At 42.5% G+C, this 24,682-nt stretch overlaps 1 protein-coding gene across 3 annotated transcripts in view; it reads left to right on the top strand.

The window, feature by feature from the left end:
* The first annotated feature begins 2,174 nt into the window (after nt 1-2,174).
* mtss1lb (MTSS I-BAR domain containing 2b) overlaps nt 2,175-24,682 on the top strand; it is an 86,713-nt gene continuing 64,205 nt past the window's right edge. The window contains exon 1 of one of the 3 annotated variants that reach the window (XM_061044601.1): nt 2,175-2,861. In XM_061044601.1, the coding sequence (XP_060900584.1) occupies nt 2,775-2,861 (87 nt within the window). In that variant the 5' untranslated portion in view covers nt 2,175-2,774. The remainder of the gene's footprint in view (nt 2,862-24,682) is intronic. The other 2 variants (XM_061044593.1, XM_061044610.1) reach the window with 2 other exon arrangements.

Consider the following 24,682-nt stretch of genomic DNA (forward strand, 5'->3'; position numbering starts at 1 on the left):
GTGAACAAAAGCCAATTAAAAATGTGATTTAAAATGTTTAAATTGTCCATTAATTGTTCTCTGGCTGCTTTCCACTCGAAGAGATCACATACACTCTCAGAAATAATGACAACACCTTTCTGGATATCTGGCAACAGTACTTGACCATTAAGGACATCTTAACAAAGTCTATATCAGATTTAATAAAGACATGTTATGTATGTATAGTTTTGAACTGTCTGAAGGGTGTTCAACGTCTTTTATTTTGAAAGAAATAATAAAGTAAAATGAAATGAAAACAGCTAAAGAGGACGGTAACAAAAGGTAAATGTTTGATGTCATACGGTGGATTTTATTTTTGACTTGTCCACTGAGCTGTCAGAGAGGTTTTTAAAGTGAAATGAGATGTTCAAAGGAGCAGTGGTGCTGTCTGTGCGGTGGCTCAAGTACGGTGCACCTAAAGGGACAAAATGGCAACTTATCAATGCAATTTAAAAAAAACGAATGCATAAATTTTGGACATTGATCGCGTTGAGATTATCACATTAGTCAAACGCCTCTTTCCGCTCTCAAAATTCTTTGAACCGCAGTGCATGATGGTATATATTGCTAGGATAGGGTTTGATCATGTTCATTTTTTGTTTTTGTTGGACTATTTGGCATTCAGGAACGTTTGTATCGAGTGGAGCTCTGGACTTCTGGGGTTCCATGCAGAGGTAAGATTCTAACCCACAACTGCTGAGATGGGGACTATAGCCTCGATCCATGGGACGCAAAACATAATCGAAGATCACAAGAACCATCACAAGAACCATCATAAGAACCATCACGAGAACCATCATAAGAACCATCATAAGAACCATCATAAGAACCATCACAAGAACCATCATAAGAACCATCACAAGAACCATCATAAGAACCATCACATAAACCTCAATAATATGAAATAAGATAAAAAAATGTACCAATAAAAAAAGTCTAATTTGCGTTTATATGATTATAAAGTATAAAGAGAACCGTTGGTTTCATGCTAATATTTTTAACAACAAGAACCCTTCATGAGAACCATCATTAATAAATCAACAACCTGAGATCACCTTTACTTCAGAGCAGTAAAAACTAGGACTCGACCAAAATGGGAATCTTGGATTCCTCGGTATTAGGGAAAGAAAAAATCTGATACCGATATGTTGGCCAATATCTGTCTTAGATCTGTCGTCAATCTGTAGAGATAGATCGATATACACACACATTTATTGTGTTAGTCCCTCAGATGCATTTATCAAACACAAAAGATATTTAATAAAGACAAGATGGTCACTCAACTGGAAAAAAACATGTGAATGTACGTCACCGCTTGACACTCTTTAGATTGATGATGTTTGTTGTTATCCAGTTAGCGCCCTCTGCTGGTGAAAGAGAACAGCTAGTGTAATATAATGAAACTCAAATAAAATAGGTTTTGACTTGTTTATAAATCTGGTAATATCGGCGCATATCTGAGATAAAAGAAGCCGATACCTGTAGTCACTGGATATACTACTATCGGCTGATATTATCGGCTGGCTGATTAATCGGTCGGGCTGATTTACAGCAAGTAACACTTAGATTGGCATTAAAATCAAACCTTACCATTTTTTAAATAGACTATTAAAAAAAGGATGTCCAACCATAACTTCATTATGTTCTGTGGGTGAGCACTTTCACACCATGGTTACTACCAAGCCTGTTACTGTTACTACCAAGAGACTCTCTTTGCACCTGCCTGACTGTCCTGCAGGTAAAAGTGATTGAACTCATGTTCCATACAGAAAAGGTAAATGGAAGCGTTATAGGAAATCAATACCATGACATGTTCAAAGAAGGTTAAATCACAGTTCTCATAGTTCACTGAAGGGTCATGACGGTGATATTTAAAGAAGAGGGGTGCTTATTCAGGGTCACCAGGACACATTCCGACTCCCTCACATACACACACTCTGCTGGTAGCTGAATGTATTTGACATTTACCCCCTGCCCCCTGCTCATTCTTTCTCTGGTGGTCCACACTGTATGCGTGTGTGTGTGTGTGTGTGTGTGTGTGTGCGTGCGCGTGGCCATGTGACAGGCCGTGCAGACTTGTCCTGCCTCCTTTTTTTTTTTGACTCCCTTGCAGTTGCATGGATCGTATTACTGGCTTGCTCTCCCCGCACCGCTGAGCCCACCGCCTCTGCACCAATCACAGCCTGCCGTTACCTACGCGCACATGCATGCACGTACGCACTGACAAGACAGCATACACACAAACACACACAGTGATCCACTGCTCCGGTTCTCATCTAGCCTTCACATGCGTCCCCAACGAGTCCGCGTAGCTCTGGCTGCGCCAAGATGAGCGGTGTCCCCGGTACCGTCTGAACGTCTCACCGCCTGACTGACCCAGCGCCGCGGAGAGAGAGAGAGACAGAAAGAGAGAGCGAGAGAGAGAGAGAGAGAGAGAGAGAGAGAGAGAGAGAGAGAGAAAGAGAGAGAGAGAGAGATATAGACCATCTTTCCTCTTTTTCAACGCATCTTCCATTCGTTTGGAAGAGACCGCAGCGCGAGCCGTTTCTATCGGCATCTCTACTGTTTTCACCCCTCCTTCTCCTCCTTGGTCTCGCTGCATCCCCTCCCTCTGTTTACTCGCTCTCCCGGTTCAGAGGAGAAACCGGAGACCCCCCCCTGGGTCGTGATTTTGTGGAAATACATTTTTTTTGCATTTTCCCTGCTGGGTGTTGGTAGCGCGCAGTTGCTGCGCGCTTTGTAAATTCCGGTGAATGGTGGATTTGGCAAACATGGAGACCGTGGAGAAGGAATGCGGGGCCCTCGGGGGTCTATTCCAGGCGATTGTCAACGACATGAAGGTAAATAAAAGCCTGTTTTTTGACGTTTCACTGGGTCCGTGCTTTGTGATTCTACACATGTGCTTCCTCTCTGAGAATAATCAAACAGCCTTATTATAACGCAGCTGCTGCCTCTGAGAGAAAAACGTCTTTTGATTGTGTACCTAATAAGCTGATGGGGATTCTGGTTGGCTTTAACATGAAATGCAGTGATGATGATGACTCGGTTTTACTGACATTGGTGAGGCGGCCCAGTGGGTTCCCGAAGCGAACCCCCCCACCCCCCTTCCCTCATCATCCCTCATCATCCCTCATCCCTTGAATAGTGGCTGCGCATGTAAACGTCTTTGCATCCGTTATCGGACATGCTGGGGATAATGCTCACCTCCCCTTTCCCCGCATCAGAAGGGAAAACACAAAAACAGCCAGTCCTCTGGGTTCACACAGGTTTAGCGATGCGTCTGGCAAATTCAGCAAAGATGCGCACTTTGGATTGAGTCTCGGGTTTTGGGTGGCCTATACGCCGGGGCTCCCGGGAGCCTACATTCATCCCCGATGGGTTTGATAGACAGGCCTCTCTCATCAAATCAAATTGTGTCCAGTGGTGGACCCGTGCACCACAGCTTTGGCACATTCCGTTACATGGGCCACATATGGAGCCGGGCCGGGTAAATGCTTTGAGAAGCTTCACCATCATCGTCACATTTAGTCACCAGAGCTGCACGAGAGGACATGCAGACGTGACTGTTGCATATGTATCCTCTCTGTATCGTCCTTTTCTTCTTGGTTACTGTGAGAGTGCAGCGTCATTGATTTTCTGTCAGGCTCATCAGGGAGCAAAACATGAAGGCGTGAGAAGCGGAGCAGCCGTCAGACGCCCAGTCTCCCTGCCTGCCTGTCTGTCCGTCTGCATGTCTGTCTGTCTGTCAGTGGGTCTGCAGCTCGATAGCTCAAACATTAGATATACTACCAAGTTTTTGTGCTCTTACATACCTACCCATGCTAAACGTGCTGTAGTCAGTCTGCTGCTGGTGAGAAGCTCTGGATGAAAGCATCCATCAAACCGTCTATGATGCATTCTGTCAATATGTCTGCCTGTCAGACGCCCATGAAGCTCTGCAGCCTCTCTGTCCTCATCTTCCTTCTGTTTTTTATCCATCCTGTTCTAAACACTGTAATTTGTGCATTTTAGATCACAGCTTTACTTTGTGAACAGTGAACACACTTACATGGGCAACATTAGTATCTCAGTGTTTTTGTCCATAAATCCAATTCGTTGAAGCTTTTCTCTCCCAAACTGTTAAAAATATTAATGCAATCCGTGTGTAAGTTGTAGAGGTCATAATCAGTGCTTGAAGCTTGAAGGAGAGAGTTTTGGCTTGTTGTTTAAAGACATGTGGGAGATGCCAAATCAATTATGATCCAAGTCAGTATTTACATGATACAAATAAATATGTTGATTCTTTTCAGATACTTTATTTGAATCCAGTTTTGTCACATTTCACAAGTGATGGTGTGAATGCAGAAGTCAAGTTTAAATGTTTGATATTAATATACATCTCTAATGTTCTAATTAGTATCTCTGTTCTGAAAACACTGGGTGCCACAGCTTCCATCAGGGGGGGACTGGTCCACATGATCCACCAACTGTGTCCCTAGGTCTACATTTCACATTCATTCAAAACAGTCACTAATATGTCTCCATATACCAATCTGTATTGAACAAGTATTTTTAACAAGCATTTTGACTCACAGCGAATGTTTTTAGAAGTGAACATGTCACTTATTTTACAGCGTTTCACGGCGTCTGTAGCGACGGCCTCTTCCTTATTCTCTCCCTCTCTGCTCCACATTTCCTTTCTTGTAAGCGTGCACGTCCCCTGGTGATCATTTTGTCAACGTCAGCTGAGAAGCAGCAGGTAGACGGTTGCTATGTGCACAGCGTGGGACGCCATGACGTCTTCCAAACCCCTTCCAAACTCTCTGAGCTTTAAAACGTCTGAATGAGGTTTTTTAGGTTTGAATTTTAACATTGGTGTCAGAATTGTCGTCTACATTGCAATAACTGTCTCTACACATGGACAGCTGTTTGTTAGGTTGAAGTCAAGACCACACTAACTGAGACCAAGACATACCCTGAGACCATGCTCCGAGACCGAGTCAAGACCAAGACCAAAGCAGGACGAGACTGAGACCAAGACAAGACCGAGACAAGACCAAGACCATAAATATCAAAGAGAAATCATCATCATGTGTGCAGGGGGCGTGTCACTCATTTAGACCAGAACACTGGGAAGGTTTAGGCTGTTTAGGACTAAACCGAGACCTTCAAAAAGTGGTTTTGAGACCAAGACCCATTTCCAGTACTACAACGGAGTGCCTCATAGAGCTGTATGCAGATCATGTATCCAGGCAGTTTAAGTGATTTTGATAACATGATGTAGTTTGTTGTCCTACTTTATGCTTGAACAAGTTCTTGCAGTGATTTCAGATTAGTCATTCTAGAAAGCCGGAGTTCATTTCAAGTTTTTAAAAAAAAATCTGTTCAATAAGTTGATAAAAATAAACAAAAATGACATGAAAACACATAATCCAACAAGATGAACAACAAAATATCTTAAAACGACAGCGAGAGAAAAGAGTCGGATAAAAACACAAATAGAAAAAAAGAAAGAAAAGAAAAATGTTTGCCTGTTTGTAGATTCTACCAGCTCTGTGTTTTGGCTCGATCTGATTTGTTTTCGTCTCGTCTCTGTTCATATTTCTGGTGTCTAATAACGGATCGTTGGTTGTTGTCCTTGTCGTCTGCGTCACGGCCGTCGTACGCAGTAAAGACTGAACTCTTTCAAAACAACCATTTTGACAGGATAACAGACTTCAGTCAAAATGTCCATCCCTGAAAAAAACACTCAGGCTGGTTGCATAGCAACATCATCACCTATGACACAGCATCTGTAAGGCCGCTCACAGAGTACAGGATGTGAAAATGAGAGATAACACCGCAGCTCTGTGAGAGGACAGAGTCGTCTTTGACTTCACATACAATTCATAACATCTGAGAAATGTTTACAGTAGAGGTCGATTCTGAGCAGCGGCAGAGTTTTAGAGGCACAATTTGACACATTCACTTCATAATTTGCTCGCTGGGCTTAAGAGCAGCACGGTCACAATGTCCCTAAAGCTGAGATCACATTTTATTATAAACATTTTTATTCTTCAGTCTCTGCTGCTCAAACAAAAACACACTCGCACACTGAGCAGAATCAAATTTGGTAAATCAGTTTCCAAGGAAAGCCACTTGAAAGGCAGCTCCCTCTCTGTTTTCATCTATTATTCATGTGCTTTCTAACGGTCCTCGTGTTTATGTTCTCCTGCTCACTCTCATATGTGGGTCACTACGACCTGGGCCTAAAAAAAAAAACACCACGGCCTGCCCCAGTCTGGATGGATGAATTCCTGAGTCCCAGAGGAGGTTAGTGAACGAGTGTCAGCGAGTGGATGAGACGCGTTGAGTCATCAGCCTTAAAAACGCTCTCTGACTAAACAGGAAACAATGTGGCTTCAATCGATGTTAATCGCTCGCAAAGACGACACTATTTGTCAGAAGAAACAAATGGATTAATAGTTTTTTCTCTGCTGGTTCTCAGAAACAGGCTGGTTTTTGTCAGCTTTGGTTATTAAGTGGATGAAAGACATTTAGCGCAGAGGAGTCATTACAAATACACAACTCAGTCCTCATGGCGCTATGAGCACTCAAAGGCTGTGAAGGAAAAGTCATGAGGCGTCAAGGTTAAAGGGATAGTTCAGTATTTTTGAAGTGCATGAGGTACATGTCTATAGTAAATTAGACAGGTCGAGATGTTGGTCCAATCTGAGCCCCAACAGTGACCACCAACCTTTTTTTTGGCAGCTTTGGTTGCAGAATTAAATTTCCTCCATTCAAATCCTCCATTGATATTTCACAAAATCTTTACATGACAACCAGCTATACCCCAATTCCCGTGACTATAAAACATTTGATTTGGTGCAAAAACGACATTAAAAACTGAGAAAAAGGTGAAGGTGTGTACATATTTTTTCATTCTGGAGTCAATAAACTACACATCCCACAATCCATTGCGAATGATACCTCTTCTTCTTAAATGTAACTTTAGTCATTGTTATCATGTTAATACACAGGTTTTAACATCTTGTAGTTTGTGTTGTTGAACATATAAATGACATTCACTGCGGCAGAACAAGGTCGTTAGTACATTTACTGTTAGCTAACTAGCCTGCTAGCAGAACTATAAGATAAGATAAGATAAGACTTTATTGTCCGTTTGCACAGAAATGTGTCTGGCATTACAAGCTCAGAGATCCTCTCATCACACTCTAAAGACAAACATGTAAGTTTCTCAGATTGCGCTGAGGAGCGGGAAACATTGCCATGGTACGACCTAGCGCCGCCAATCAGAGACGTCGCTGAGACATTCTTTGATCAAAAGAGACATTGCTTCAAATTATGAAGATTGTATCCACAAATTATTTTGAATAAAAGGCAGAATTAAGGGATCTCGCAGATTTCCCGCTGGAGGGAATGTGAAGTGGTATCGGCTGACTGTACATGTTTTTGAGCTGGTCCATATACCTTAAAGGAGAATCTGTTCTGCTGATTCATTAAAAAATATATAGACATGATGTCATTGTAATGGATGTCCATACTAAACCTAGGCAACGTTTTTTAAACAAGTGTTGGCGTAACCCTGGGACGTGGTTTCCTGTCGACCTGAATGAGACGTTTTGAGAACTTCTCGAGACTTGTTCTGCATGGAGCAAAGTTGTAGGACACGCCCATCTGAAAGATTGCTCAAATTTCACAGCCACTGCAAGCGGCCGATCAGAGGAAAGTGGGCACGTGGGGAGTGGGGCGGGCCTTAAAGAGACAGCAGCTGAAATGAAGCGTTTCAGGCAGAGGCTGAAATGAGGGATTTAACTGACGCCAGTATCAGATAAATAAAGAGGTTTTTGATCTAATCAGTAGATGTACCAGACTGACGTAGTTAAACGGTGAGAGTGAGAATAATAGATCTCCTTTAAATATTTTTTGGAAAGAAGTTGGAGTGTTAATCGCAGAGACTCTGGACATGCGATCGGACTTCTCTTTCACCTCTCTGCACCCTGAAGGTCTCAAGAAAAAGGGACACTGTACCGTACACCCTGAAGATTTTCATGGTTGTGAGCAAAGAAGCGATTATAAGTGCTAACCCTTCTAACATCCTAGCCCTCATTCGATTTGTGTTTCTGTAAGCTCATTTCTGCTGTCTGTCCGTGTCAGCAGAAAGAATCCATGCTGTTAAGAAAGCACTTCTTCTTCCTCTTTCCCTGTCATCTTCCTCTTCCTCCTCCCTTCCTCTTTCTCAGCAGATTCTCTGACAGTTCAAATTCTTTCTTTTGTATCCTATTGCATGGACCTGATAACTGTAAATAGATAGTTTACAGCAGAGGGAGTTGCAAAGACGCTCATGATAAAAACAACAACAACATAAAGACATAAATAGAGTCAAAGATGGCTGCCGTGATTATTTCTGCACACTTTAAAAGGCTCTCATATGCTCATACAATAAAGTGTGCGTTTGTGCGCGCACATGCATTATGTAGTTGTCTGCCAGTGTGTGTGGCTGGAGGCTATGTCTCGCTACTTTCTAGTGAATTACACACAAACACACACACACACACACACACACACACACACACACACACACACACACACACACACACACACACACACACACACACACACACACACACACACACACACACACACACACACACACACACACACACACACACACACACACACACACACACACACACACACACACACACCACACAGGGGTAATATGAAGAGACGCAGAGGTCATGTTCACGGTCAGCTGGCTGCATGGACCACTGCTTACTGAGTTATATTTAGTTGACAGCAGCAATAAAATGGTTAAAGAAGAAGAACACGACTCTCTGCTTCTTTTGAAAACACAGAGTTTATTTATTTATTTATTTATTATCTCTCACAGAGAAATAAACATGTTTCAAAAAATTCTTGAATGTAAAACTGCAACAAAAAAAAAAGATGAATGACAGAAATACTCTGAACATGTATGCCAGCTGCCATCAAGAACACTATCAAAGTTAAAAATCGAGGTACCGTCAAGGTAACTGTCTGTGCATTCAGGAACGTCGGGAAGAGCTGAGACTCACCAATCAGCCGAACATTTAACAATCTGGTTTAGGGAATTTCTCTCTGTTACAGATCAGTGACTGTGACACCAAAGAGAAAGACAAGAATGATTCAATAAAAGCAAAATAGAATATTGTCATTATGGTCTGGTCAACTTGAAACTACGATAGTTTCCTGATGAATTATATGAAGGGATTATTTCCCCGTCTGACATCCTGATTTGTCGATGCTTCTAAAGGTTAAATTGCCAGATTTTCCAGGTTGGAAGAACGGCAGGGTCGCACTGATTTCAAACCTAGATACTCTTCATGGTTAATATTTACAGTCCAGTATTCTGTCGTTGTCACACAGACTAAAACGATAGCCAATAGGAAACGAGCTGAGTTAAGAAGGAAGAGAAACCCCCCCCCCCTCCCTGAAAAAAAAATTCCCTCATGTTCTTTTTTTAAATAAGAAATGAACATATAAAGAAAGAAAGAACGAAATAATAATAAAGTTATAACAGGGATGTTGTAATATATTTCCTGTTTTTATTCTATATTTTGGTTTGTTTGTATTTAAACTGTTGATGGTGACTCCAATGGCTGTTGTCCATATATTGTGGTGACAGGCTTGAGAAGGTGGGGGACAGACTGTCTGTCTGTCTGTGTGTTATGTGCTTGTTTTGGTCACATCAATGCTCTCCACACACGGTAGGAACACAATGTAAAAGGCTTTAGTCTTTTGATGAAGAAATATACAAGTTATTAGCAACTTATCCTCGAGATGGACCAAAAGTCAAACCACTACAGCAGCCCATCTGAGCTTATTATTGGGAGTTCCGTTTTGGTGAGAGTTTCTGTAATAAGTAAAAAAAATAATATAGGATTACAAATTTGGACGGTGTCGATGTTCACAGGGTCATATTTGTGGACTTGTTTTACTTTGAATCATCCTCCTCAGTGGTTCAGAGAAGAGACTGCAGCATGTGTTGGCCAGCCACATGTGCTGTGTTCATTTTCTCTGGCCATGACCGTGTTCACAGCCTTGTATGTGTGGCCTTCCATATAACATGAAGCACACACACACACACATGTTCCAACAGTTCCTCCGTGTCATTGAATGTTTCAGCGTGGCTCTGTAGCAGTGCTTTCATGTAGACGACTGCTCTGTGAAACGACTCATGCATGCTGAAACTCTGCGTTTACATGGACTACAGTATCCTGTTTTGATTGAGTTTTTTAGAAGCCAGTTTTTGTGTTTGTGCATGTAAACATTTTATCCCGATTCCAGAAACCTGATAAGCTCTTATCCAGATTCTCTACCTGGAGGCACATATATGACTTACCCCTGTCAACTGTAGACTACCTGCGCAGGTCCCGCCTCAGCCAAGCAAATTATCAGCAAAACCAACATGGCACATATCAGAAACTGGGGTAAGGCCTTTACATGCCACAGTATCCTGTTTTTCAGGTAACAGTTCCTGGTGTAGCTGTCTGGTTTCTGGTATTGGGATATGATGTTTACATGCACAAAGACAAAACCAGGATACTCAGGCCTATGTAGACGCACTCAATGTTGGCAGTTCTTCAAAGAGAGGACCCTTGTCTGTATTAAAGAAAATAAATCCCTTTTTAAAAGAGCCGTTTTTGCATTAACTAAAAGGACAGCTGAAGAGAGAGGAGATAGACATGCATCAAAGGGACGAGGTGGGGAGATGAACCGGGGGGGGGGGGGGGGGGGGCTGATGCACCGAGAACCATAACCTTTGTACGAGGGGTGTCTGCTCTACCAACCGAGCAGGCGTCCATAGAGAATACAGTTTTGTCCAACTGGGCAAGGGAGTGGAGCATTTTCATTGTTTTCTAAGGACTTTCAGCTTTTTAGTTAAGTTTAATAAGAAAGAAAAATGACCACATGTTGAATGGCATTCTGGGAGAAAGGCTCTATAGAGTAAGCTAATTAGCAAGCTAACGCTTTAGTCTTGACCATAGACTTCCATGACGTAGCATCTCCTACTCCATAGAAGCAATCAAGTATTTCAAAATTCAATGTTTATTTTACGACTTAGGGAAATAAACAGTTCAGTTCTGGAGAAGAAAATGAGTGGACTTCAGTAGAAACAGGGTCTGTAGTTTATCTGCCTCCTCATTAAAGCACTAAACTGGAAAAATGACAACATCAACAAACCAAGAGACCTGGAAGTAAACCGGTCAGTCCGAACAGAGACGGCCCTTTGTTGTGCGGCCTGTCAAGGCCTGAGACGATTATGTTCTCTGACTGCAGGACTAAAGATGTTCTGTTAAAGCGGTTCATTAGTTCAGTCAGCGGTGTGATTGTGTCTGTGTGGTCCAGGGGACATCCAATCACAACACTGTTGTTTTAAACAGAGGAAAGCCATGACCACGATGAACATCCAACATGCTCAACACCAAGGCAGCAAAATGGAAAGAAGCCATCTTGGCTCTCCTTGTATATTCTTTAAAAAAGGACTTTCCTCAAGTAGTGTAGACATACTGTAAGTTGAGAAGACACAACAGCTGATTGTGCAACTACTACAGCCTATCTGAGTTCACTTTTGTTGTGCAGTTAAAGGATTGCAGAATGTTTTTATTACGTATTAGCCTCTTTGCAGATGATACCGTTCTCTTGCTGTCAACAAACCGTGACCTCCAGGAGGCCCTTTAGTGGATTTCAGCCAGAGGCAAAGTGGTCATGATGAGAGTCAGAACCTCCAAGTGTAAGGCCATGATTCTCTTACAGAAAACAGCCAATGCTTTCTTTGGCAGCTTGAGGTCTGCAGCCTTTTCCAGCCAACGTTTCTCTCTTGTTTCATGATAGGAAGGGTTATACAGTCATGCCTGTTGTTGCCATGGTGCTTTCAGATGCTGTCTGCCAGTTTGCGCTGGTGCAATCAGGAAGAAAAACCCTGAAGTCAGAGAATCAAGTCTTGGCAAAACATCAAAACTTCAAACATGCCAGAAATTCATCCGACCTGTCCTGAGCAGCTTAACTGGACATGAGTGAACCTTGTAACCCTTGTACGATGGAGCGACAGTGTTCTTGGCCTTAGTCAACTTCCAACCCCCCGGAAAGCTGAAGAAAAGAGAAGGAGGAAGTTGTAGCCTCATTAGACCCCAACATGGTTTGAAGTTAACATGTACTGTGTGTAGGTCAGAAAATGTTGATGTAGATGTTCCATTTTGGGCTTTTGCGCGTCCACGAGAAATAAGTGTCGGTCAAAACTTGGTGCTTTGTGCAGGGTAAGTTTGAAAGTACTGTGGCTGGCATGCTAAGGAGTTACAAGCTAGCTTTCTCCTACAGAAATAGTGAGAGTGAGACTGTTAGCTCTGATACATTTAAATGAAATGAAAAGGATTTGGTTGACTTTGATTTTCAATGAACTTTTCTTGTTTTGTAGGAATTTCTTCAGTGAATTCATTTTGAAGGTGAAAGCAGCAATAAAGAGAAGCACGGCAAGGTGAAGAAGCAATCTAGTTTGGAGAGCAGCTGTTTTTTTTGAAGTCATAGATAAAAAAGGGAGCTAGGGGCAGATTGTGTGTCTTAGAGCTTAAGGGCAATTACCCTCATTGACATGCATGGTTTTGTTTTCGAAGGATTCAGAGGATTCTGCCCTTGAAACTTCTTCCTTTCCAAAAACAACCATGTACATATATCCTGTTCACTTTATGGGTAAAAGGTGCCAACGTGCCAGCTGAGTGGTAGGACGCTTAAAGGAGCTCTCCCTCGTTAGAGCTCGTTAAAATCTCTGAGGTCGTTAGAGCCCCGGGGCTCGTTAGGGCCTGTGCGGATGAATGGGGAGGACCAATCGTGGGAGGCGTGGAGGCTGCTGGGAGCGAGCCAAGACAGCCTCTCTCTCTCTCACTGAAGCCTTTGTCAGAGCTGTCAAAGCCTTCTCATCACACTCAGCTGTTCACTGTAAAACACACTGATCATTATGAACAGGCCAGAGACACAGAATAACAATGAACGTGGCAAATCAATATTCTGTTGTTCATCTCAAAAAGAGATCTCTGATTAAGCAGAAAAAATCTCTCATGCTCTACATCACTCTTTGATTTCACAAAGATATGTTTGGATTGAACTAGTGCTGTAGTCAAGACCACACTAACCGAGACCAAGACATCCCCGAGACCAGAGGGCTCCGAGACCAAGACAAAGACATTTAGGGATCGAGACAGAGTCAAGACCAAGACCAAGGCAGGGGCGAGACTGAGACATGACCAAGACCATAAATATCAATGAAAAATCATCAACTTGTGTGCAGCAGGCGTGTCGCTCGCTTAGACCCAAACACCGGGAAGGTTGGGCCAAAAAGTGATTTGTTCTTTTAGAAAGAACAGTCTCTTTTCCTTCTGAATACAGTAATGACGTGGAAAAATAGCCGATCAGTGGTGGTCTTGACTGGCTTGATTTAAAATCCAGATTCCATCCAGTCAGAGGCCGAGACGAGACCGAGTAAAAATGCTTTGGATTCAGATACAGAGACCTTCAAAAAGTGGTTCATTATTTTATAACAATCAGTTCTTGTTTCTTCTTTCATGATGGACTGCAGAACGCTGAATGGTTCAGCTGTAGAGAAAATCTGAGAGGAACAATTACAAAAAGCCAAAAAGAAACTGCGCCCCCTCTGCTCATACTGTAGAGCTTAGCAGCCCTGCAGAGCGTCCTGTCATATAGTTCAATATCTTTAATTTAGTACATCTTTAAATGCTTTACATACGTAAAGGTGACCCCCGAGTATGTTCACTGATGACGGTCATATTAACTAATCTAAACAGCCTGTAACAGAGTCATAGCATTATTCATAAGCAGGGCCATGTATCGGGCAGTAAGCAAACTGAGTGAGAAAAGCTGATATCGAACAAAGAAATAGAATTTGTCAAGGGAGGGAAGCCACACAATGGTTCTTCTCCAAGCACTTTTTACACCTCAGGTCACACCTACTCCTTCACACCACAGTCACACAGCAGAGGATGCCATCAGTGTGTGAATGTCCATTGGTATTAACAAATCCATTCATACGCATGCACATGCCGCTGACGCAGGAGCGGGACCAATTTGGGGTCTTGCCCAAGGACACATCGACATGTGGCTGGAGGAGCTGGGGATCGAACCCCCTACCTTCCAAAGTAGTATCCACCTCATGACATCAAACATTTACTTTTGTTGCCGTTCCTTTTTAGCTGTTTGATCTGTAATGAGTTCCTTTTTTCAGTGGTTAAGATAATGTTGGAACCTTTGATCTACTGGAAGGTCCTTACTGTTTTTCAAAATAAAAGCAGGGTTGAATTCAAACAGCATGGAAAGTAATCCCAGCTTAAGACAGTACAAAAATTCAAAATAAAAGCCTAACAACTTTTATTTTTAAATGTGAAAACTTAAAAAATGTGGTGCAAAATGCTGAAAACACAAACTCTGCTTAACTAAATCAGTTTTTGTTGGAAAACTGCCAGCTGATTGCTCAGTTAACAGATCTAAAGGAACTTCAGTCGTATTGGGGGCTGTTCTTATAGCCATATGATGAATGTTATCGGTAAATGGACTTGAGCTTGTAGATCGCTTTTTTAAGTCTTCTACTACTCAAAGCTCTTTCACACCGCAGGTCAGACCTACACATTCACACACTGATGGTCGAGGCTGCTGTGTAAAGAGACCATAAGAAGTAACTCATCCATTCATAAACATTTACACAACACTGACAAAGCAGCGAGAGTAATTCAGGGTTAAATGTCTTGCCCAAGGACACATCGGACATGTTTTTGCAGGAGGTGGGGATTGAACCCAGAGTTTCCAGTTGAGAGATGACCGACTCTACCACTAAGCCACAGCCGCCCAATAGGCTCTCCATTCAGCTCTGTTTAAGGTTTACAGTACTGCTTTGTGTTCTTACAAAGTTACTTTATTGGACATTTTCTACTCTAAACAGCAGCTGGCCACAGTGGTTATTAAAGTGGTTTTATCTTACCAAATCAGTTACGAGCTGTGATGCCAAAAGAAATAGATGAAAGATGCTTGAATGTCCCATAAAGTAAACCACAGAGCCAGTTGACATAACTAACTCTATGGCTTTTTCATCACATTGTTACATTCCTGCAGGTCGCGTGATCTGAAGGAAACTAACCAAAAGAAAATTGCACCTTCATACAACAACAAAAATAAGGCCTTTGGGGTTCTAAAAGGTGGAGCGGAGTTATAAGTCTCCACAGCCACCCACTAATTCTACTGAAAGACAGTAGACAAACTAAAGAAATTGGCCTCAAACAAAAGTGGAGTCTGATCAACCCTTTGTTAAAACCCTCTTCCCACAAACACGGCGCAGCCAACTGAAGGTGTTGACTCTCCGGTGTCACACACCTAACTGAGGGAAAGAACCTCCTTTAATAGAGCAGCCAGGCTGATGAGCACAGGCTGGGTGCAATCAGGACAGGTGCTCTCAATGATAGGCTCGTTAGAAGCACTGGAGGTCACAGGCTACCTCCATCCATAACAACATGTAACATCTGATACACTTGAACTGATACAAAAACCAGGAAATACATACAGCAGCTGTGGCTCAGTTGGTAGAGTCAGTTGTCTCGCAACCAGAAAGTTGGGGGTTCAATCCCCAGCTCCTGCAGCAACATGTCCTTGTGCAAGACCCGGAATTGCTCTCACTGCTTAGTCAGCGACCAATGAATTAGTTATTTCTGTTAGTCACTTTACACAGCAGCCTCTACCATCAGGTGTGACCTGTGGTGTGAAAGAGCTTCGGATGGTCCCCATTTACAAAAGCATTAAAAAGTGCTGGTAAGTCTCAGGTGATTTAATTTGCTCCTGGTCTGACTACTCCCTGCCCCCCAACACTGGCTCATTCTAGAGTCAATACCATCACCACATAGGCTCAGGTAATGGCTTGTAATTTCATTTTAGAGTTTCTTCTCCCAGTACTGAGATTTCTTTGGGTTCCTTGCGTCTTAAAGTCAGGCCCCTCTCCTCCAGATCTCTGCGTTTTCTTTAAGTGCTGAGGGTCGCCGTCACTTACAATAAGTGGCCTGATGGACGCACCTTCAACGTGCATCGACAGCCCTTTCACACGATTGGAGAAGTGCAAATAATAACGGTTTCAGTCCAGCAGAGCAGAGGGGGAAAAAGCCGCTAAATGACACATTTATACCTTTAAAAGCCTCCGTGATTGATGGTTGCTGTGGAACCAAGCATCCAATGGAAGATCATGTAGATGACCCCGCCTACGTCCTGTCTTTTAACACTTTGCTGTCTGTTCGGTGTGTAAATCTCTATTCTTTATGAGTCATCCCTGAATATATAAGCTGATATATGGAACGCTGCTTTGTCCTCACAACCATATAGAGCTGGATGAGGTCACATTAAAATCAGTTTGTTTGTTTGGTTATCACCACTCAGGCTTCCAGAAAAGGCTCAATGTCCTAAACCATAACCCTAAACTATGATGTCTTCAGGTTACTACACCTTGTAAAATCTCAGCCTTAAGTCTGTCATTGGAACAGGAGTCACTGACTTTAAAAAGGAACGTTTAATTAATGCCATTCGGTTCACAACAATCATTCATTTAGTTTTTAAACTCACCTGTCTGAATAACTTACTGTAAGCAGTGTGCACAGCAAAGTCTTTACGTTAGCCATTAGGATCAGCTTCTCTGCTCATTTATTCTCAAAGTATATCAATAAACAACTAACAAATCAATCTAGCACACCTCACAGGAGGTCAAAGGTCAAAGTGAATGCAGAACTGACTTGGAAGATCACAAGTTAGTTTTTTGTGCTTTTTTTTTGCAAAACCAAGCTTGCACCAAAATCGTTGGATTTGGTTCTCTGTGAACCAAATCCAACGATTTTGGAGTGGTTGTAGAAGCCGGTCTGAATTTCAGCTCCATCGTTTGTCGTGCAGGGTACACAGGGGAACACAGAGGTAGATCATCGTCCAATCACCGCAAGTCAGAAATGTTGGTTGTACGACTGCATACTCTTACACAGTGACAGCAGATCCACAAGCTGGTTCACAAACTTCTCACCTGATTGCACCTGCACTAAATGGCGCACAGCATCTGAAAGCAGCATGGCAACACGCTGCGTGATGGCTGCAGAAAAAAAGGAAGCCAGGATGGTCGAGCTGTGGAACCAGCAGGCAATCATTCTCTTTCCAAATTGGACAAGATGTACTGTCCTCGTCTTCCCAGTCACCTGGGAATCCATATATGCAGGCACTTTTTTTTTAGCACACAGCATGGCACAGATCACCATGGCAACATGCTTCTGCTTTGTTAGCATTGAAACAACCTTCGCTCTGCTTGCTAGCAAAGCTACTTAAACTTCCTTCATCTCTGACCCCAAAGTCTGTCTGTGGGAGTTTTCAAATGAAACTTTATTGACAATAGTCAATGCTCCAGTGTGACCGTACGCTTTGTGAGCTTTGGTTGTGCTCCTTAAACTCGTACAGTTTGAATTGTCATTCAACCACAACATTTATAACCTGCTTCAGTGTATACGCAGCCTGAGAGAAAGCTGTGGGCTCTGGCCTTTCCCTGCACAGAAGCATCACATTTTATTGTGACTGTAGTTACTTTCTCTTATGAACTGGACTGGACTTAAGCAAAGGGAAATACCTGAAATTAAATAATGCTCAAAGCTCCAGTGAGGAGTCTTCGGCTGGTTATAAGACCAGACTGATGTCTCTATACGACCGACAAAAACAAACATGACCATCAAGGTTTTAACAATAACTGCTGAAATAGTCTTTGTTGACATTTTCCCCTGCAAAGATTCACACTTTATACGTTTGACAGTTAAAAAAAAAGCAGAAGACATCAAGATCAGTAAAGAGATCGAATGTGCTGCTTTGTCCAAAAGAGTTGCCAAGATGCACACAAAAGTCCCTCCCTACACACTTAGACTCTCAGGAAAATCGTACAGAGAAATGATGACTCATACACAACAGTAAAAAGATGGATCTTTAACTTTTAAATACCTCAACAGAGCAAGCATTAAAGCAATATAAGTTACACACAAAGTCACAAAACAACTTTGTTACAGTTTCAAGACAGATTTTAAATCAGTGTTTCACGTGACCACAAACACTTTCAGATGCTCAGATCGATACTTTACTGATCCCAAAGATTCAAAGATGTTTTTGTTTCTGTGTCTGAAACGAATGGTGCCACCCTCTCCTCTTCATCTCTCGTCTTCTCTTCCTGCTGTGACACTCGAGAATATGAGATTGGACATCTGATCATGTACGTACATTAATGACCCTGTCTGACATATTACATGACATCAGAGTGTATTGCTTTTGCAGACATCCTGCTGGGCAGATGTTTCACTGATAGAGCGTCAATGATCTGTGGCCTCGCAGCACAGAGACACAACAACACACAGATGGTTTCCTCTTTCCCCCTCATCACAACATTTAGCCTGGAATTAGCTGCTGCTCTTCATCAATTATGCAGCGAGGCTGACTCCGTCTCCTCATCTGCACGTTGAAACAAAGTACCAGCTGACGTGCTGGGAGAAGAGTTAAACTCAGCAGCACGGTCGAGGATGTTGTGTCTAATCTTCTTCATGATGCTTCATTTTGTCACGTGGAATGAAAGTATGAAGCCATTGATCTTTGGAGCAGATATTCAGTTACGTTAGCTCATCTTTCTGTTGCCCACATCCTCCAACTGAAACAACAAGATAGCACATGACCATTACAAATAACCACTATGAAAGCTTTTTAATCCATGACCTATGTTTTTATGGTTCAGTTATATTTAACAAATGAAACTACTTTTCTGAGGCTGGAGGAAAATGTTGAGCAGAAGAAACCAGCTTGTACTTCAAATCCTACTAAACCACTTCCTCAGGATGGATGATGGATAGATGGATGGATGGATGATAGATGGATGATAGATGATAGATGGATGATGGATGATGGATAGATGGATGATGGATGATGGATGATGGATAGATGGATGATGGATGGATGGATAGATGGATAGATGGATAGATGGATAGATAGATGGATAGATGGATAGATGGATGATGGATGATGGATAGATGGATGATGGATGATGGATAGATGGATGATAGATGGATGGATAGATGGATAGATGGATAGATAGATGGATGATGGATGATGGATGATGGATAGATGGATGATGGATGATGGATAGATGGATAGATGGATAGATGGATGATAGATGGATGGATGGATAGATGGATGATAGATGGATGATGGATGATGGATAGATGGATGATAGATGGATAGATGGATAGATGGATGATAGATGGATGATGGATGATGGATAGATGGATGATAGATGGATGGATGGATGGATAGATGGAGAGATGGATGGATGGAGAGATGGATGGATGGAGAGATGGATGGATGGATAGATGATAGATGGATGATGGATAGATGGATGATAGATGGATGGATAGATGGATAGATGGATAGATGGATGGATAGATGGATAGATGGATAGATGGATGATGGATGATGGATAGATGGATGATGGATAGATGGATAGATGGATAGATGGATGATAGATGGATGGATGGATAGATGGATGATAGATGGATGATGGATGATGGATGATGGATAGATGGATGATAGATGGATAGATGGATAGATGGATGATAGATGGATGATGGATGATGGATAGATGGATGATAGATGGATGGACGGACGGCCGGACGGACGGACAGATGGATGGATGGATGGATGAATGGATGGACGATGTCGACGTATGGATGTAGGATGGATGGATGGATGGATGGATGGATGTAGGATGGACATATGGATGGCTGGATAGATGGATGGATAGATGGATGGATGGATGGATGGATGTAGGATGGGCATATGGATGGATGGATGGATGGATGGAGAAAGGATGAATGGACTTATGGATAGATGGATGTAGGATGGATGGATGGATGGATGAACTGACAGACAGATGATGGAGGATGTGTGTATGTTTGGATGTAGGAACGATGGACGGACTGATGATGGAGGATGGATTGATAAATGTTGGATGATAGATGGATGGACAGACGGACAGATAATGTAAGACGGAAGTATGGATGGATGGATGGATGATGAAGGATGGACATATGGATGGATGGATGGACCAGTGGACGGATGTTGATGTATGTATGGCTGAACAGAGGGATGAATGATGGAGGAAGAATGTATGAATAGATGGCTGTAGGATGGATGGATGGATGGACCGATGGATGGATGAAGAAATGATGAATGGACTTATGGATAGATGGATGGAAAGACAGACAGATGAAGAAAGATGGACGTAGGGATTGATGGATGGACGGATGGATGGATGGACAGACAGACGGATGAAGAAAGATGGATGGATGGATGGACCGGTGGACGGATGTTGATGTATGTATGGCTGAACAGAGGGATGAATGATGGAGGATGGATTGATAAATGTTGGATGATAGATGGATGGACAGACGGACGGATAATGTAAGACGGAAGTATGGATGGATGGATGGATGATGAAGGATGGACATATGGATGGATGGATGGACCGGTGGACGGATGTTGATGTATGTATGGCTGAACAGAGGGATGAATGATGGAGGATGGACATATGGATGGATGGATGGAGGATGGATGGATGGATGGAGGATGTATGTATGTTTGGATGTGGGATGGATGTAAAGAAGGACCGATGATGGATGTATGGATGTAGAATGGATGGATGGATGTAGGTATTTGGACAGATGATGGAGGTGTCACTGAATACTTTTGTTATTTTTACAGCAAAATTAGCTTGTTTTGTAACCCTGTTTGTTTCATTTAGACAAAGTCAGAAGGTCAGATTAAATTAAGTAAAAATGTAGTTATTATTATTATTTAACCATCTCCAGATACAAGTCTGTATGTAAAGTGAATATGACCTACTGTGATGCTGCAGCTGACTAAAAGACAGAAAACAGACAGTCATATTCTTCCTGTGTGAAGTGGAGACAGATAATATGGGCTATACATCCATCCCTAAAGTTGATTAAAAAAAATGAGTTTGATCCCCTTTTTGAAAACTCACAGCCAGTCAATTATACATATGAATTAGCCCCTTTTGTTTGCTCCTTGCATTTCTCTTTTAACGTGTGAAGTGGCTCGATTATACAACAAAAAAAAATCGGGCTAATCCTCACATCCCTCTTCTGCCTGCCTCCACCCGCTCGTTCTCTCTCTCCCTCTCTCTCCCTCTGTCTCTCTTGCTGGATTTCCTCTGTTTTTCTGTCTTGCTGTGGGGGGAAACAAAGGGAACAAAAGAGCGAGAGGAGACAGTAAGCTTCTCATCCACTGTAGTGAGTGCGGGGAGTGCAGCTCTCAATGGAGTGCTGGGCAGACTGGGTGGACTGGTGCTATACTCTGAGAACTAGGACAGAGGAGCTGTTGACAGCGACCACAAGTCCAGAGTCAGGAACCAGATGAAACTGAGGAAAACAAAGGAGGAGTGTAGAAAACAGAAAAGAGAAGAGTCAATAAATGATGAGGGATTATTAATGGAGGGGCAGAGAAATTGGGATCAAGCCCAGTTATCCTTTACATTCATAGGCTACTAAAAAAGAAAAGGTTTGAAGGTTATGGATACAATCTATATTAGAATTTGCAACCCTTTTTTCTCCACCAAACACATCCTTAAATCTGCAGAGAATAAAAATATAAAACACAAACAAATCACGTCTCATGGACGTATTAGGATGATTTTAAAGAGTAATCCACAGAATTGTTTTCTTTGCGACAGATAGCCTAGTGGTTATGTCGCGTATGATTTGCAGAGGCAGCATTTTCAATAGAGAACAAACCATATGACATATTTTTGTAGGCCAACCCTGAAGTAGCATCACCATGGCGTCTAACCAGAATCCTCCTCTGGGATGTTTTCATTGGATTTTGGATCATTGCAGAAAATAATCTTCACGTTTCTGAAGCGTAGGCGTTTTGTTCAGCAGGATAATCTTCATTAGCGCGTTAATGCGGCCGACAGAAGTAAAAAAGCTAACGTTATGCTACAAGCTAACTACACCGCGGTCGGATGATTGTGACGTCACTAGCGTTACGCTTCAGACGATCTCCGATAAACTAATCCACGTCGCTTAATAAATAGTTTACTAACATAATATTCACCTTAACCTAAAGATTAAACCTACAGGAGACATCTCTGACTAGTGAGAGAGTTCCCACCCTCTGTGTCCGGTGTGATGACGTTTAATGTCCCCGACAACCACTGTAGTCACATTTAGCCACTTGTTAGCAACCGCCTTTTTAAAGACGAGTAAAAACTTCAAAATTCACAAGTGGAGGTATTACCTAACGTAGTTTATGTGGTCTAACAAAACACCAACATCTCTTCAGCTTGTGTTAACCACAGACCTTATTTCAGGAGTCTAACCACAAACACATTCAAAATCCCCGTTGACTTTTAGACGTTAGACCCCATGGCGCTCAAATGCTAACTTACTATATGGCGACTATCTTTGTTTGACTTCAAACCGGTTCTTCAGAAACCTCTGGGTGATGTCACTCAGTCGGTCTGACACTGTTCATGTCGTCTGCTCTCTCCTTGCTGCCTCTGATTCTCTTCAAAGCTCTTCTTGAGTGAATGATGCGTTCATGTCACGCTCATGTCGTGCATTTTTAGATGAATATGTGAATTTGAGATTATTTGTGTAAGTGGACGTGCACAACTTTCTCAGGCTTTTTTCAATGATTTGCATGATTGTTGCCATTATCCAGAAACATGTTCATGGATTCTGCTAGTTGGGGGAACACATGAGGTTGGAGCTTGTTGACATTTTTATTCATCAGGACAGAGAGAGGCAAGAAGAGAGGAGTGACTGAATATAGGTCGGGGTAAAAGAAGGGTGGAGGAAGGGAAATAAAAATCTATATATCATGGGCTTTCTGGGAACGTCGGGGACTGTCAGTGAAAGGAAGGAAGAACAGAGGGGGGGGGGGGAGTCTTACTGTAAACGGTTTAAAGGGTCAGGATTGAAGATACAGTCAGACAGGACGGGACGAACCTGCCAACCGTCTTGTAAGTGTAATTATCGTCCCGGCCAGTCCAAATGACGTCAGCCGCCTGCCTCTAAAAATAGCTTAAGTTTCAACAGATGCATTTCATTTCACTTTCTTTTTTTTTAAACAACGAGCGACGCAAATCTCAGTTTGTTATTTCTCATCACTGCGTCGCTACTGTCCAGATGAGCTGCCTGTCAAGCTGAGTGTTGTTCTTCAGTGAAAATGAATTGGGGGGGGGAAGCAGCACCCCCCCACAGCTTGTCACTTTCAGAGAGGTTTCATCCGAACTACAGGAAGGAGGAAGGAAGGAAGGGAGGGTGTAAAGGAAGAAGGAAAGGTGACATTTCAAGGTGCAAAAGTTTAGAATTTCCCTCATTTTAGCTCCAAAAGCAAAGAACAAAACAGCTTAGGACTGAAGCTTTGGTGTGTGTGTTTATGTGTGTGTGTGTGTGTGTGTGTGTGTGTGTGTGTGTGTGTGTGTGTGTGTGTGTGTGTGTGTGTGTGTGATCATATGTCTGTGTGCATTAGGGGCAGTCATGCATGTCCTGCTGAGGTTTTTCAGTGGCACAGGAAGTGGTGATGTAATTGTACACAAAGCAAAAGCTTTTTCACGCACTCACTGTCTCCTTCTCCGTCTCTCACGAGCTGACGTCTTTTTGCCCCTCGGCCAGAGCGATGTTCCAACTCCCACAATCATATGAGCGCAGGGGTTATGGTCGTTAGGCTCTGTGGTTGAGACAAACACACACACACACAGAATCATACACAGAGACAAACACACACTCACACGCTCTCTGGCTGAGAGCTTTGCACATTCAGTTAATGTCATTTGAACAGTTTAAAATGATTTTCCATCTTTAGTTGTACATTTATAAAACACCAGAGATGAATGTTTATGACAAGCTGTGCTCATATCAGGTCCGCCCCCTTTAGGTTAACAGTGTTTGGGGGGTGGCTGTGGATCAATGGTGGTCATCTTTCAACCAGTAGCTAGGGGGGTTTGATCCCCCGCTCCTGCAGCTGAATGTCTTTAGGGAAGACCCTTAACCCCAAGTTGCTCCCGCTGCTTCGTCTGCAGTGTATGAATGGATTAGCTGAAACACTTTACAGAGCAGCCTTTGGATTAAGGTTGTGAGTGTGTAGGTGTGACCTGCGGTGTAGAATCTTTTGAGTAGTCAGAATACTAAAAAGACAAGATCATAAATGTCACTGAAAAATCCTCAACTTGTGTGCAGCTGGGCGTGTCACTCACTTAGACCGTAACACTGAGAAGGTTGTGACCGTAACCCGGTGATAAAAATCTAATTATAAATTAATTAAAGTTATTCGTTCTTTTAGAAAGAGGCGTTTTCCTTCTAATCTCAGTAATTAAGTTCAAATAGATTATCAGTGGTGGTCTTGATTTTAAAATCTGGAGTCGGCACAGTCTGAGACCGAGACAATACTGAGTAAAAATGATTTCCATTCCGATACCGAGACCTTCAAAGAGAGGTCTCGAGTCCGGTTTCGAGTTCTACAACACTTATTTTTTTACCCTTTTAATAATCTTCACTCGTATCTTTCTGAGTTTTGC

The sequence above is a fragment of the Labrus mixtus genome, chromosome 1 (assembly GCF_963584025.1).
Source record: "Labrus mixtus chromosome 1, fLabMix1.1, whole genome shotgun sequence".
NCBI classification, from domain to species: Eukaryota; Metazoa; Chordata; class Actinopteri; order Labriformes; family Labridae; genus Labrus; species Labrus mixtus.